This window comes from Engystomops pustulosus, chromosome 4, assembly GCF_040894005.1.
Source record: "Engystomops pustulosus chromosome 4, aEngPut4.maternal, whole genome shotgun sequence".
NCBI classification, from domain to species: Eukaryota; Metazoa; Chordata; class Amphibia; order Anura; family Leptodactylidae; genus Engystomops; species Engystomops pustulosus.
Window position 1 is genome coordinate 78,827,030 of NC_092414.1, and position 16,850 is coordinate 78,843,879.

Consider the following 16,850-nt stretch of genomic DNA (forward strand, 5'->3'; position numbering starts at 1 on the left):
GCTCCAATGTCAGTGATCTTAGATGGCTAGTGCTAGAGAGTGTGGAAATAAAAGAAGAGACCGCTCTTAAGAAAAAGTTACTTCAGCGTGAAGTTTACTGGATTACAGCGTTGGACACCGTCCAGCCCCGTGGTCTGAACGAACAATGTCACTTTAATGTATTTTTGTAAGTATGTATGTCTGTTGTATTTCGTTTTTAGGTTAGTGGTATCTAATGTAGATTTTGCAATATAATAAGTTATGTATAACTATGAGTATTAAGAAAGCATTTAAATCTCCACTTACCTAGTATCACGCATGTCTGAGGAAGGAGGACACACCTCCGAAACGTCACACTAGACCATACGGGCGTCGGTTGCTCAGTGAAAAGCCATGATCTCCTAGCGTGCTACAATTTTATGGACAATTGACACTGTTTGCTGAAGATTTGGTGATGTACTGGTGTTTTATGTCTTTTCACATTTGGATATAAAGAAAAATTGATTTATATTGCTGACTCCGGTCATATGTCTCTAAATGCTTGGCTTTTACAAGAAGACAGCTTTGGAAAGTCTTTGCTTTTGACTATAAATAATACATTTCCTGGAGCCTAAAACACCTATGATTAAAAATCTAGGGCAAACATATCTGCCCTTAATAACTTATCCCATCACTCCAGGGATTGTGTAAGGGTCAGAACCCTGGAAAAAGAGTCATTGTTTTACTTATCCCATCCTGGAAAACATTTTTGCATATTTCCCACACATCCAAAGAGACTGAAAGTGCAGGTTACAATATGCAACAAAGTCACAAAGGGAATGTTTAATTTTGTCAATAAAGCACCTGCTAAGATAATTAACAACTGTGAGCATGATTGTAAATCTGTAATGTATCCTGTGGGCTAAACATAGAATAGATTAAACTGAAAAATGAGGGCTTACTTTTAACTTATTTCTTACTTTTATAATAGTGAATAAACCAGACTTTAGCACAGTGACTAGCAATTCCAAACACAGGATGCTTTTGCCTTTATACAAATGTGTTTCTAAGGAGTACAATGGGCATTCCACAAAGCTGCTTTCCTGTAATATCAATCTAATTGCTATCTAATACGCAAGGCTTAAAAGGTGACCCCTACTGCCTCCAATAAAAGTGGAAGGAACTGCAGGAGAAAATGCATGTGAAGACAAGGTAGTAAAAAAAGACACACATAACAAAGACTGTCATTTAAGCAATAATAGAAACACAGACATATAAAAAGTTAGTTCCTGCTGTTCTTGTGTTGTATGTGTCCAGATAATCTTGCCGAGAGGTACAGTCAGAAAGGTCACGATTCTCTGTAAGAACTGGGAAACAATGGTTTCAGAGCAATAACTAAGTTTTAGTACTACGGCTTTCTTAGCATCTGCCTTACAAGAACATAGTTTGCTAAGACAGTTGCTACAATGGTAAATGACAAATGATTAAGGTGAACACAGCAGAGAAAATAATTAGAGACCGCTACCAAGCTGGCCCGTGACCTACACATTTAATATCTCAATCTGATGTTTAATCTAGGAAATAATTCATTTTAAGATATTCTACAAGTTAAAAAATATGTTATCTGTTGTTTTAAACAAAAAGGAAATTTCCCACATAGAGATGTATAGTCAGAAGGGGTATAAAATGCAGGTTACTTCTTTACTGGTTCAACAAAAATGACCACTCAATGTCAAGGAGTCGAAACGTTGTGTGTGATCAATTTTAATGAACCAATAAAGAAGTAATCATTTTATAACCCGCTGGATGTTGACATCCTATTTTTAGATTTCTGTTTGTAGACCCACGGCATTCTTGATCAAGTGGCATTCACCTGAGATCTTGGCCAATGCATGTAGAATATTTTAGGAGTGGGCTGTAGACTTCCATTGTTATGGGATATTTCATCACTGTCATTGTAAGGGATTGAACTTTGGGGACCTGCGGCACATATTAAGTGCTTAAAGGGAACCTGTCATCAGCAATTGACCTAATAAAGCACTACCAGTATATTGTCAAACAGCATAATATATTCTAGTTTTTGTTTCTTTAATGGCCCAAAGTGGTGGCATCATCTAGAAAATCAACTTTAAGGGATATGTAAATTGGTTGTATAAAGTCAAGGAGGCGGATAGTTTAACACTGAAGTCAAGGTGGGGAACTCTGAATGCCTCCTTCTCTGTGATTGACATCATGCATCAGACATCAGGAGAACTGGTTAGTAATGTCTCTGGATACAAGACCTTTGATTACAGTGAACGTATCTTTCTGAGGAAGAGAGAGCTAGACTTCTTGATCTCTGCCTTCTTGACTTTATAAAGCCAATTTACATCTCACTTCAAAGTTGATTTCTGGATGATGCCACCACACTGATGTCATCAAGGAAACATAACCTGGGAGGTGTTCAGCTGCTTGCCAACATACCGGTAGGGGTTTATTAGATCAATTTCTGCAGATAGGTTCCTTTTAAGGTTCTCCTGTGGTTTTACTGATACAGCAGTGTTTGTTTCCACTGTACATGGAAAGATTTTGAAAGGGCTGCACCATTGAAATTGCAATGCCCGATCTTTAGTGCTGCGGACATTTGTGAGTCCCAACAGTGGATAAAATTAAATGACAAGGCACCAGGGAAATATAAATATATGTACATATATATAAACATAAAGCAATGAAATACTATATTACAAACACTGGGCTAAGCTATATATGTGTAAGTACTTTCTCAAATCAGTTGACCTACAAAAGTATAATGATTACAGAGTATTATATTCAATGCATCTGGACATCAACATTCTGTACAGGTGTGCAATGCAGTATATTTTTTGTCATTAGCATTCATCCACATACTGCAAAACAGTTTACTTAAAAAAATTACTTTTCTACTATTTAATTGTAGTTTGAATTATAGTATTGTAACTTGTGTTTTGTAATACACTATTGAATATTCAAATCTCATACTTTAAAAGTGAATTTTTAAATTGAGGATTGAAACAGATGAGTGCTGAAATACATAGTGGCCCACATTCATCAAAAACAGTGCAAACTGCATTAGGTGCTGTGTAGTGTGGAGAGGGCACCAGATACATGATAAACATGTTGCACTGTCTGACTGTGCACTGGAAAACCCCTTTCATTGCAGAAATTTTGGTTGCGTCGCTTATACAGTAGTGCTATTGTTTTCTATTTTTTAAAAGAAAACCTGTCATAAGGGATGGGCCTAGTAAACAACTACAAGTCGGTTGTCAAGTAGATTAACACCCTCCACATCATGTTCCTTTTGTGGCCCAGTGTGGTGGCATCATCCAGAAAATCAACTCTGTAGTGAGATGCAAATTGGTAGCATAAAGTCATAGATGCGGTGAGTTTAGCATTGGAGTTAAGCTCTTTCGCCTCAGGATGCCCTCCAGCTGTTATTGACACCATTCACCAGACCTCAGGAGAGCTGTTACAAATGTCTGTGGATACAGGGCTGTAAATTACAGTGAGGGGAGTATTCTAAGGTGGGGAGAGCTTGACTTCAGTGCTTGATTCTTAATTCCAAATTTTCAAGGTGTAAGGTGCTATGCAAAGTGTACAAAATTCAGAAAGACACAAGATATGAATTGTCATGCAAATTATCCCACCCAAAATAAAGACTTAATTAAAAACGCTGATTAAAAAGCATTGCCCTTATCCCTAAATGGTTGCTTTCCATGGCTGCAATGTTACAAAAATCAGTTTGTAAACTCATGATCAACTCACCTGATGTGAGTCACGCATATTAAAATTTCACTGCATCCTTGTTTCTGATTGACAGGTCTAAGTGCTGTGGTTTTCTGCTGTATAGAACATGGAGAGAGAGCTCTGTTACATTATTGGGCACTTAGTATCATAGTATATAAGGCTGGAAAAAGACGCAAGTCCATCAAGTCCAACCTTTAAGAATTAAATAAATGTTTTATCCCCATAACCCGTGATATTTTTTCTCTCCAGAAAGGCATCCAGGCCTCTCTTGAACATGTACATAGAGTCCGCCATAACAACCTCCTGTGGCAGAGCGTTCCATAGTCTCACTGCTCTTACAGTAAAGAACCTTTGTCTATGTTGATGGTAAAATCACCTCTCCTGTAGGCGTAGAGGATGCCCCCTTGTCCTGATCACAGGCCTAGGTATAAAAAGATCTTTGGAGAGATCCTTGTACTGTCCGTTCAGGTATTTGTACATAGTAATGAGGTCTCCCCTCAGTCGTCTTTTTTCTAAACAAAATAATCCCAAATTTTGTAATCTGTCAGTGTATTCTAATCCCCCCATATCCCTAATAATCCTGGTTGCTCTCCTCTGCACCCATTCCAGCTCTACTATATCCTTTTTATACACTGGTGCCCAAAACTGTACACAATATTCCATGTGTGGTCTGACCAGGGATTTGTATAAGGGCAAAACTATGTCTTTATCATGAGAATCTATTCCTCTCTTGATACATCCCATAATTTTATTTGCTTTAGCAGCAGCCGCCTGGCTCTGGTCACTAAAATTAAGTTTGCCATCCACCAATACCCCCAAGTCCTTTTCAGCTCCAGTTTTACTAAGTAATTGACCATTAAGAACATAATTATACTTTTTGTTTCCATGGCCCAAGTGCATAACTTTACATTTATCTACATTAAACCTCATCAACCATTTCTCTGCCCACTCCTCAAGCTTCCACAAATCCCTCTGTAATGCTAAACTATCGACCTCAGTATTTATTACTTTACACAGCTTAGTATCATCTGCAAATATTGAAACTTGACTGTGTAAACCCACTACAAGGTCATTAATAAAAATATTAAAAAGAAGTGGCCCCAATACTGATCTCTGTGGCACTCCACTGGTAACGTCAACCCAATCTGAGAATGTGCCATTAATGACCACCCTCTGTTTTCTATCACTAAGCCAATTACTTACCCAAATACACAGATTTTCTCCTATTCCCAGCAGTCTCATTTTATATACCAATCTTTTATGTGGCACGGTGTCAAATGCCTTTGAAAAGTTCAGATATACAACATCCACGGCATCCCCCAGATCCAGTCTTGAACTTACCTCCTCGTAGAAACCAATCAGATAATCTGACAGGACCGATCTCTCATAAACCCATGCTGACGCTGGGTTATAAGGTTGTGCACAGTGAGATACTCCAGGATAGCATCTCTAACAAACCCCTCAAATATTTTCCCTACCACAACAGTTACTCACAAGTCTGTAGTTTCCAGGATCGCTATTTGAACCTTTTTTGTATATTGGTACCACATTTACTATGCGCCAGTCCTGTGGAACATAACCAGTCCTCAGTGAATCTTCAAATATTAAAAATAACGGTCTGTCTATCACCGTACATAGTTCACGCAGAACCCGGGGTGAATGCCATCTGGCCCCGGTGATTTATTTATCTTAGTGGTTGCGAGGCAGTGCTGTACCTCTTCCTGGGTTAAACTGTTGACATTCCAAAAAGAATTTACATTATTCCTCATTGTGTCTTCCACCAGGGGATTTTCCTGGGTAAAGACAGTTGAGAAGGCGACATTCAGTAGATTGGCCATTTCCTCATCTCCTTCCACCATGACCCCCATGTTATTTCTAAGGGGACCCACACTCTCTGTTTTTAGTTTCTTATCATTTATATACTTGAAAAATAATTTGGGACTATTTTTGCTCTCCTTGGCAGTATTTCTCTCAGTCTCTATTTTTGCGGCCTCATCGCTACCTTCACTTTTTAGCACCTTAAATGCCTTATCTTTCTCGCTTATTGCTTTCCTTACAAGACTAGTTAGCCACATAGGCTTTTTCTTGTTCCTCTTATGCTTTTTCCCATAAGGTATGTGTTTCTCACAGGACTTTTTCAGAATATATGAGAAAAAGTCCCATTTTTGGGGGGGGCTTTTGTCTTTGAGAACATTATCCCAGTCTATGCCTTTAAGGTCTTCCCTTAGTTGCTGAAAGTTTGCCCTCCTGAAGTTTAGAGTGTTGGTTGCCCCTTCCCTAACGTTCTTAGTAAAGCATAATACAAAATCAATGATATTATGATCACTATTCCCCAGGTTCCCCCCAACCTGTAGTTTTGATACCCTATCTGGTCTGTTGGTTAGGATAAGGTCCAGCATTGCCCCCCCTCTTGTTGGCTCCAGGACTAGCTGCGACAGGTAATTGTCTTTTGTTGTTGACAAGAACCTGCTACCTTTGAAGGACCTGCAGGTTTCTGCCCCCCAGTCAATATCTGGGTAATTGAAGTCCCCCATGATAAGTACTTCACCAAGCTTTGAAGCCACATCCATTTCACTTATCAGCATTTCCTCTGCTGCCTCCATTATATTTGGAGCCTTATAACAAACCCCTAGTAATATTTTACTATTCTTTTTCCCTCCCCTTATCTCCACCCATAGGGACTCCACGTGTCCTTTAGTTAATAGGGCTCTAGGAACCTGTCAATTGCTGTATATTTGAAAATGTATTGACATGTTCCCATAAAGGGTTCAGTGGGTGTATTACTTTCACCCTCGCTTTTGTGTCTTTACACCCACTAGCATACGTCACACTCACTTTTATTATGTCCGGTGGAAAGGTACAGTAATGATAGAAATAGAATAGAAAAGTAACGGTAAGACACCTGATAGTTTTTTAGTATTTGTACTGTGTCTAATTATAACTAAGAGGTGCGCAGTATAGAGGTGTAATATAACATATATGATCAATATGTGTGTATGGTGACAACTTTACTGTTTTTACCTTTAAAATGCCCAGTTATTGTTTGAGGTTTATTGCTGGATCAGATTGAATTTAAAAGCCCTATTGTGCCTACACAGAGCAGAAAAATGTGCCATGTTGTAGTAGACTGGATATTATGCCTGCATTTATTTAGCAGTAAATGCTATGTTTTGCAATGTAGTACAAACAACAGGCACCATGTTTTGGAATCTGCTGGTAATTCTGTAGTATAGACCTAGAAGGAGTATGTGTGGAGCATGCAGCATCTAACACAGGGCTCCACAGTGTGCATAAGGTCTATTATTGGATTTATATATATATTTTGGCAGTTTATTAGACCACACCGATACCAACTAAAAATGGAAAATCGTAAGGAAGTTGCGCTTCCTTTACTAGGACACACCTTGTGCACCTGCACAGTACAATACCAATGCCCCCACACTGTATAATGCCTGATAAGTGGCCCCCACATAGAAAAATGCCAACTTCATTTGAGACCCCACCAATATAATTCCATTATAATTAGTTACTCACCTTTCCCTATTTCCTCACTGCTGCTGCAGTTTTTAACTTGGAGGCTTGTATTTGCAATGTTATCACTTTGCATCTGCAAGAACAGCCGGCATCTGATGCAGATAGCTATCTGCTTTACCACTGCAATCAACACTGGATCCAGAGGACATGCTTCATGTCACCCATGGCAATTGGTCTGACCTTTAAAATCTGGGACCGTCCAACCAAATCTGGGACAGTGGGAAGGTATGCATATTATGGTTTATTCTAGGCAGCAAGATCCTATACAGACATTCCCTAACACCCAACCTACAGATGGCCCCTAGTTACAATCAGACCACTCTGCCCCCTGTGACCTCTGGTGAAGCTCCCTGGATGCTGGTAATTACTGAACATTAGCCCCAGGCTGCAATGGTCATGAAAACATAAGAGTTATGAAAGGTTTCTGCAATGAAACTTTTTTGATAAACATTGTTCTTCTGACAATTTAATAACCCAATTGTCACCAGGACCAATGAAATTTTTATAGAGTTACACATAATATACCTTATAACACAAAATATACCTGTTTCAACTTGCATACAAATTTAACTCAACCTACAGAACTTAGGGACTGCCTGTAAATGGGGTACATGTAAATAGGAGCTATGGTCAATGCCAGACATCAAAATTGAACACTTTGGGACTTATTTACTAAGGGTTCATGGACGCACTTTCGTCAGACTTTATAATGTTTTTGGGTTTTGGATGGCTGTGACAGGTATTTCACAGGGGATTGTGTTGCACGCGATCAGTTTTCATACATCAGAAATGGGGGGGGGGGGGGGCATGGGACGATCTGACTCATTCGGACTGAGTGTGGGATTTAACTTTCAAATTGTGTCGCAAGACCAAGCACTGACATGCACCAGGAAGAAGAAGGTGAACTCCAGCGGACCTGAGCAGGGAAGCAACACATGCAGCATTTTGGGTGCACGATCTTAGTGAATCGCGGCACAGTGCATTATCATTGGACAATATGCTTTCTGTGAACTCCTCCGCTGGGTAAGTAAATGTGCCCCTTTGTTCAAAAACTTTAGGAAAAAACTAAACATTGTCCTTTCCGGTATGAAGACAGTGTCCCCATGCCTATTCTGGTATAGATAGCACATAAATACATGTGCAAACTGGTTGCACATGTATTTATGTCGTTGCTGTATTGGGTCGTGGCTGCAGTGTCACACCCCAACACAATACTGTGCACAGAAAGGGGAATTCCGGTGCATATTAGCCCCGACTGCCATATTTATGTTGGAAATTCCATTAAATGCCCCTCACTAATGTGCAAAGAGCACCACATTCATGAAGATTTGCTCAGGTCTCCATGAATGTGGCGCGCGCTGCTCTTAGTGCAGTTTGCCTCACTAATAATAAATGAGGGCCAGCGGCTTGGTGTTCAACAAAGGGCAGATTTACACTGTTTTATCTCTCTTGCTCAGCATGTGAGGGTCTGTTCTATTCATACTGCACACAGATGTGACTAACTGCTGTGTGAATGAAGCTCTAATTGTATATCCTGTGGAGGAGATCAGTTTTATGTAGTGTTTATCATATAAATTTTATTTATATGCTGCTTTCCAATGACATGCATATATAATTGTAAGACCTTTGTACTGTAGCTCCACCTGATACCATTCAGCATGGTGTTAGTTTGAGGATCACTTGGTCAGATAGAATGTAGCTAAATGGCGTTGCCTGCAGGATATGTAGACATGTAGCCAGTGGCATGCATAACTTGCATTAGAAGACTTTGAAATGATGAAATGCCTTTAAAGTAATGCTTTTCAAATACCATATGACCTATTTTGCCCTTGGTTGAATTTTCTGAAGGCATAAGCAAACTACAGAGCTCAAGTGTTGTTTTGATTTATGAACATATTCTATATGCACTGAAGTTGATGGCATCGAATGTGAAAGTCACTGTTGAAAGCCCTGGAACATCAGGGCTATAACACTACTGCAGCTACAAAGCTCATATCCTTAGTTACAAAAAGGTCAGAGAAACATAAAAGGGAAATATATCGTTTTTAGAAGTAAAATATCTTGTCTAGTGCAAATGCAGTGGCAAATTGCTGGCTAAGATCTATATGGTGAGCAGATCACCTTGAGCTTTTGGAACATAGACAGTTGTTTAGTTGGATGAAATTCATCGAATGTTTGCAGTTCTGTTTGTAAGACTTTATAATAGTAGGAGTCGTCTAGAGGTTTAGCTGAGTTTCCTATTCTGTTGGTATACATATGTAACAGGAACTGAATAGATGGTGAAGCTATCCAAGGAGATTCAGGCTTTGTTGGTTTCTGCACTTCCAGTCCCAATACAATTCAGCTAGAATTTCATATTTCTGCTCACTTTCTGTATACTTTTCACTTTTGGTCTATATGGAACATCACTCTCCAGAGCTTACATGTTTCATGAACAAAGAAGCATTCCCTAAATGCCAAATTCTCTCTCTTATCTCTAAAGTTGAGTGAGTCTCATATCCCCAGATCTTTACATATTTATTCCCACAAGTCTTTCATTACGTTACATATAATTCCCATTCCATACTAAGCAATGGAAAAGATACTTGGAAGAGCAGAACTCAGGCTGGATAGATTGTCAGCTTTTTACATACACTTTATACAGCAAATAGTCTGCAGTTTATGATTTTATGTTGTTGAATCTATAGTATACAGAAAAGTCTATTACAGCTGAAATAAAGAGCCCCACTTTTTTACATATTACAGAACATATTTTTTTTTCTATTGCACACCATATTACATTCATTAATTCGTTTTTAAGCATACATGGTTTATTTTTCTTTATATTCTGTTTTTACTGTTTTCAATTTTGTGATTGTAAGTATCTGTGATAAATAGAAACTGCTGTGCTCTGCTACACAAACAGGAAAGATGAAAGTAATCCTGAGCTTTAGATGGTCATATCTTCAATCTGCAGCCAATATATAGGCACTAGTAATACAAATGATACATTATAGATAAAAGAGGGCACAGTTGTATTGGGTCCCAGTTTCCACATTGTCTAGATATATAAAAAGCAATGCTTAGCGCAATGTATAGGGGCTGTTTGGAAAAGTGGCCTTTTCTGTCTTGATACCACTCTTGCAGTTGGCCAAGTAAGTATGGCCTGACCTAAGTACACCAGAACCAAGTTCTGCACATAACTATATCACCAAGACCAAGTTCTGTATACCTATACAGAATATGTATTATGGCTCAAAAAAAGAGGCTACGTAAAGAAAAATCAGTGACCATCATTACTTTAAGAAATAAAGGGAAGTCAGTCTGAAAAATTGTGGAAACTTTGAAATTGTCCCCAAGTGCAGTTTCAAAAACCATCAAGTTCTACAAAGAAATTGCCTCACATGAGGACTGCCCCAGGAAAGGAAGACCAAGAGTCACCTCTGCTGCAGAGGATAAGTTCATCCGAGTCACCAGCCTCAAAAATCACAGGTTAACAGCAGCTCAGATTAGAGACCAGGTCAATGCCACACAGAGATCTAGCAGCAGACAGAGCTCTACAACAACTGTTAAGAGGAGACTGTGTGCAGTCATGGTAAAAAAGCTGCTGGGAAACCACTTCTACAGGCAACAAGCAGAAGAGATTTGTTTGGGCTAAAGAACACAAGGAATGGACATTAAACTAGTGGAAATCTGTGCTTTGGTCTGATGAGTCCAAATTTAAGATCTTTGGTTTCAATCACTGTGTCTTTGTGCAATGCAGAAAAGGTGAACAGATGGACTGTACGATCATGGTTCTTACCGTGGTTTTTATTCAAAATTGAAGGTATACTGAACCAACATGGATACCACAGCATCCATCATTCATTTTTTGACAGAACAATGACACCATACACACCTCCAGGCTGTGGAAGGGCTATTTGACCAAGGAGGAGAATAATGAGGTGCTACGCCAGATGACCTGGCATCCACAGTCACCAGACTTGAACCCAATTCAGAAGGTTTGGGGTGAGCTGGACCTCAGAGTGAAGGCAGAAGGGCCAACAAGTGCTAAGCATATCTGGGAACTCCTTCAAGACTGTTGGAAGACTACCTCTTGAAGCACATCAAGAGAATGCCAAGAGTGTGCAAAGCAGTAATGAAAGCAAAATATGGCTACTTTGAAGAACCTCACTTATAAGTACATATTTTGATTTGTTTCACACTTTTTTGTTAAGTATATTATTCCACATGTATTAATTCATAGTTTTGATGCCTTCCGTGTGAATCTACAATTTTTATAGAAATATACATATATTAATAAATATAAATATAACCAAATTAACCCTGTCATAAGAGTATATAGAGTAGATATTACACCCACACAAGATCTTAAAAACCATATGCAGAGACATGTAGTTTTAATATTGCAAATGATATTGATACCACTCATTATAACTGTGTATAGAACCCACTTATTCATCACAAAATTCCATCAGTCAATTAAAAAGTAACTAATGACTCCCAGCTCTGCCACAGCTTCAACAGTATTGTCATTCTTAGGTAACCAATATTAGGTAAAAGAAAATGGAGTGATTCAGATTATCATTGTTCCTCCAGTGCCAACTGCAAAGGCAGAATTGTGAGGCCCAGAGCAGGAGGTTCTATAGCTTTATTAATAATCCAACCCCTCAATGATAATCCCAGGCATCTTTGGACTACAGAAGGGTGCCTTTAGACCTGTCTGTTGAACTTTGTGCTTGGGTTTGGCCCTCGTGGCTACTGAGCATACTCTGAGTGCCACCCGGCCATCGGTTCCCCACCACTGCCTTAGGCTATAGGCAAATGCAGCAGGAAGATGAGTTTCTCCACGTATAGGTGAGAAATGATCAGCAGAAGCATGAGAGGCAGCACAAAACTTTGATTCACAGTGCCATGTGCTTGTGAATCATCATTTTTATATTCTCATTGACTACTATGGGACAGCCTGAGCTGCAAACACAGTCAAGAATAGAATCTATGATAAACGTTGTCTTGTAATTAGCCCCATTGAAATTAATGTGTCCATGTGCTATCTGTTTAAAAAAAAAGCACAAGGTAGAAAAACTTGTTCATATGCTCAGAGCCTTATTGTGACTACTCAGGCATTCAGTACCAGTATAGACATTTACATATAGCAACTCACAAGTGATTGATTGGAGTTGTTTTCTGCTGTTTCCTCATCCTTTCCAGACTTTAATGACACAATTTGTTTTCCAAAGTTTTCAGTTCTTTGCTTTTGTAGTGCATAGATAACAAACAGTGCACATATTAGTGTGACATATAGTGTGCCCTGACAAAAAATTTACCCCAGGATGAAATCCCTAAACAAAAAAAGTTTTTTGTTTAAATTAAAAAGTACTCTTCACTATATATGCAATAAAAAAGTCACACTTTGCTATAAAAATGTGCCCTGAGCCATGTCCCTGATTAAAAATTCAGTCTATACTTTGCCCGTGCATAATCCTATACACAGCTCGTATGCCAGCGTATGATTGCCCCGCCGCTGCAAATTCGCAGCCTGATACATCAAGAGGCTTCTCGTATGAAAAGTTGCCGGCAGCAGCAAGTGTGCAGGCGCGGGGACAGTAACGCCCCGCGCCGGCCCACTCCCGGGCGGCCGCGCCCTCCGCTCGGCTGGCCGCAACCCCCTTCACGAACCCACTGGCGTGAAGGTGGCGGATCGGGGCAAATAATCGCAAAAGCTAGCAATAACCTAGCATTTGTCATTATTTCAGGGCCTTTGCGCCACTGGCGTGCGCAGAGGTCCTGATAAATATCCCCCCATGTGACCAATGCTGTGACCAACTCTATGGGGGAGATTTATCTTTTCTCTTTCTAGTTTTCCTGTTAGTATAGTTCCTTTATTTTCTTGTCTCTTAGTCTAATTTGTCTTAGGTTAGTTTTAGTTGTGTTAAATTGGACCTGTGCTGGTTAGTCTTACATTTCTACCTGGTGTGGAGGATGAGACTTAAAAAAATAAATAAATAGTTGCACATTTTTGCGCAAAAAGGTTGGTTGTCCTGCTTCTTCCTGCCAAGATCAGGCTCACTTTTGCACAATTTTCTGTGACTTTTTAAAAAGTCACATATGGCCAATAAAACTAACTTTAGTCTCAACAGCTGGATACAGCTAGATAAATACAGTGAATACATTAATAAACAGTGCACCACCAGTTCTAGAGCAAATGTGGAAAAGTAACAAAAAATTGTGCAAGAAAGTCTCTGCACAAAAATGTACGACAGCGCTTGGTTTTAATCTTAGTACACGTCACTACTACGGGGAAAAAGACACACGAGTAGGGTACTACTCCTTTCAGCATAAATATATATTGATTGCTAAGATAATATATTCTTCGATAGCACTTGCACCGGTAATGAAGAGGAGGGGGTAAAGTTGTACCACTGCAGTATAGTTTTTTGTTAGCTGATGCAAACAGTTTTATGTTCAGCAAACAGCAACTGACACATTTAAAGAAACTGTACACGCATGTGGACTTTCTTGCATGTTCTGTTGCATTGAAGTGTTTGACAACTTTTAAAGGTTGCTTTGTTAAAGGCTCCTCCAAATCAAACGGCAAAACCTGGAGATGTTTGCCCAAAGATTACACACATTTTCTACATAGTTTACTGGAGGCGGTTGTTATGAATGATCTGTAGGGCACTGATAAAAGGTCACATGTGGCTTAATTTGCATTTCTTAATTGTGCTTTATTTTCTATACATTTGGAATTCTCATCTTTGCATTGAAGAAAAAAGAAAAGCACTTCGATTTTATATTATTGTGTCTCTTACAACCATTATGTAGTGCTGAGACATGTTATAATTTCAGCTGAGAGCCCTGTTGTGATGGTACTTACTGTTTCTCGCATTTATCTAGGCATGATGTACTGTACATAGTTTTAGAAGTATATGCAAAGATAAATGACATTTATAGGGGATAAGATTCTGATCAAAGGTGTCAGACCTCTGGAAAGCCAGTGGCCGGGAGAACAGTCAGTCTGAAAGTCTTTAAACTTTTGCTCTGTTCAGTTCTTTGGGACAGCTCTGCCTTATTATGCCTTAATTAGGAGTGCCATTGTGATCCACCAAGGTACCTGACATCTTCTTGATTTAGCCCCCTTACACACAAATGTGTGGTCACCTGGGTAAAGAAGAGGCGAATGTTCCTCACCCCCCTCCCCTCCATAAAAAGCAGAGTCCGTGTCATAGGACTCAATGTGGGCCATGATTTGCCCGCAAGTAGTGTGGCCAGATCACAGCCCCCACTGCCCCGAATATGGTTGTATGAAAGCCTGACAGATGAAGTGAAATCTCTTGCAACAATCAAATGTAAATAAGTTGTTAGGTGACCACTTAATGTATGGTGCCTGTAAATAGCATGGCTATATCAAACTAAAAAAACTCTATCTATAAGGTTGCATCACAAACCTACATAGATTTTATGGTGAATTTCTACACATTTCTTGCCACCGCAGTACATTAAAAGCATTTGCTTTGGCCTGTACAAGGCAAAGTGACAAAAACTGAATTGCAAAACTACAACATTCCATGTTGGCCCACTACTGTGCAATGCCCACATGGTGGATAGGAAGCCTTAAAAGAAGGATGAGGGTGGTTTATTTTAGATAATGTTTTCCTAGATTGCCTAATTTGGAGTCAAAGATTACAGACACAGTAGGAGGCACTTTGAAAACTACATGCCAGGATTGAGTGTGGTAGTTGACAATGTCAGACAGTCAACTTAACACATTAACTATAGGCCCGAGAATAAAATGACAGCAGAAATCCTTGGCACATCTGCACTTGTTTCATTAAAGTTGCTTCAAATGAGTCTTTCAAAATGTAGGCTTCCTTATATTGTCATCCATTCAGTAGTAGATGCAGGTAGTGGGCCCATTGCCCCACAAACCATACATCAAATTTTAAACTGATAAGGACCTTCACCCATGCTAATATTGTACATCTGTTCCTACTCTCAATACACATGCACACAAGTGCCCTTTTAGGAACTTTCAAGGTCCTCCAAAGGTTCAGAAACTGCAGATTGAAAGCAGATAGAAGGGACACACCCTCCATTCTCCAATAAGCTAAATTCCAGTCCCATATGTAGGAAGTGAATTCTGAACTTGTAGAGGCTATAATATTCATACATTCTAGCGCCTGCAGCAGTCTTGATCTGCCATTGCATTCATCCAAAAAATAGTCAAGGCAATATTTTAAAAAATGGTAAAAATTGACAAAGTAATTTAGAAGACAAGAGTGTTATATACTAATTTGGAGGCATATTGGATCAACAACAGTTCATACCAATTTCATTTCAACCTGAACTGATTCTTTTGACAAATTTGAAAAAGCTTGAAAAACTTATATCTTGAATGATTTGCTTATCTCGCTTAATGGCACCACTTTATAATATTACAGAAAAAAGGGAATCCCAGCAACAACTTCTTCTTTATTATTGCTTTTCAAAATTACATATCCATGCACTACTTAAGACAGTGTTCGTGTACAAACATCCTTATTCATAGTATATGACTAGGATATGACTAAAGGGAATTTGTAGGCTTCAAACGCATAAGCTGACTTAAGTACTGCATGGATATGTCATTCTAAACTGAAATAATAAAGGAGTTGTTTTAAAGAGTGCTGGGATTACCATTTTTCTGCAATTGGATATTCTTGGAGCACTCATAGGGCTGTTGGAACTGTACTTTAAAACCTCAGAAAATTGCAGGGGTGAGCTGTATCTTATCTAATTATTTTTCTCTTTTGTGTAGTACTTTCTAACATTCTTTGCTTTGTGAATGACAATTTTTGTTACTTATCATAGGTTGTGGACAATGAGAAGCCCAAAATACTACAACATGGGGCTTTCACTCAAGCAGTTCCATTCAAGGAGGAAAAATTCCACAGACACGTAAGGTAGGTAGACATATTACAATTTATGTCATCTTCATTGCTCAAAAAGTTTAAAAAATAAAAAAAAAACAGTCTTAACTGTTTTATAACAAACTGCCTTTGTTGACCATACCAATTAAAAAAACAGGTTTTATTTTGCACATTACTCTTTAGAAATACAAGTAGTCCAGTGATTTGTTTCAATTTAGTATTTTACATTTGGACACCTTTATATATCTACCCCATTGAGTTTTAAATATTGTCCAGTTTCCGCAACAAAATATTACTTTCTTGTATGATGAAACATTATACAGTTTTCCAATATACAGATATAGTTACTAGGTCTTTGCTTGTTGCCATTCGGTGCATACTTCCTATGGATATAAATCTATCCATGGTCATGCGATATCACACAGGTGCACGTCTCGTTATATCACAGAGTAATCAGAGCTGTGTGTTGTAATGCGCTGTGCACCTGTGTGACATGATCACAAGAAAATGGACAGGTTTTAATCCACCAAAATTGAGCTATGGACGTTAGAAAACATAAGAACTTGATAGAAAAATTTGTTGAAACTGGAAACCCATTTAATATGATTGGTATCATGCCTATTCTGAACTGGTGAAAGAGCAGGTTAGCTTTGAGAGCTCACCATAGTCCTTTCATTATAATAGAATACTGTTAGAAAACAGACTGCA

General features: G+C 38.9%; 1 protein-coding gene across 3 annotated transcripts in view; it reads left to right on the top strand.

The window, feature by feature from the left end:
- LOC140126705 (dynein axonemal heavy chain 3-like) overlaps window positions 1-16,850 on the top strand; it is an 883,215-nt gene that overhangs the window by 30,931 nt on the left and 835,434 nt on the right. For all 3 annotated transcript variants that reach the window (XM_072146467.1, XM_072146468.1, XM_072146466.1), the window contains exon 2: window positions 16,084-16,175. Coding sequence is in view for 1 of the 3 variants with exons in the window: in XM_072146466.1 (XP_072002567.1) it covers window positions 16,084-16,175 (92 nt within the window). In the remaining 2 variants the exon portion in view is untranslated. The remainder of the gene's footprint in view (window positions 1-16,083; window positions 16,176-16,850) is intronic.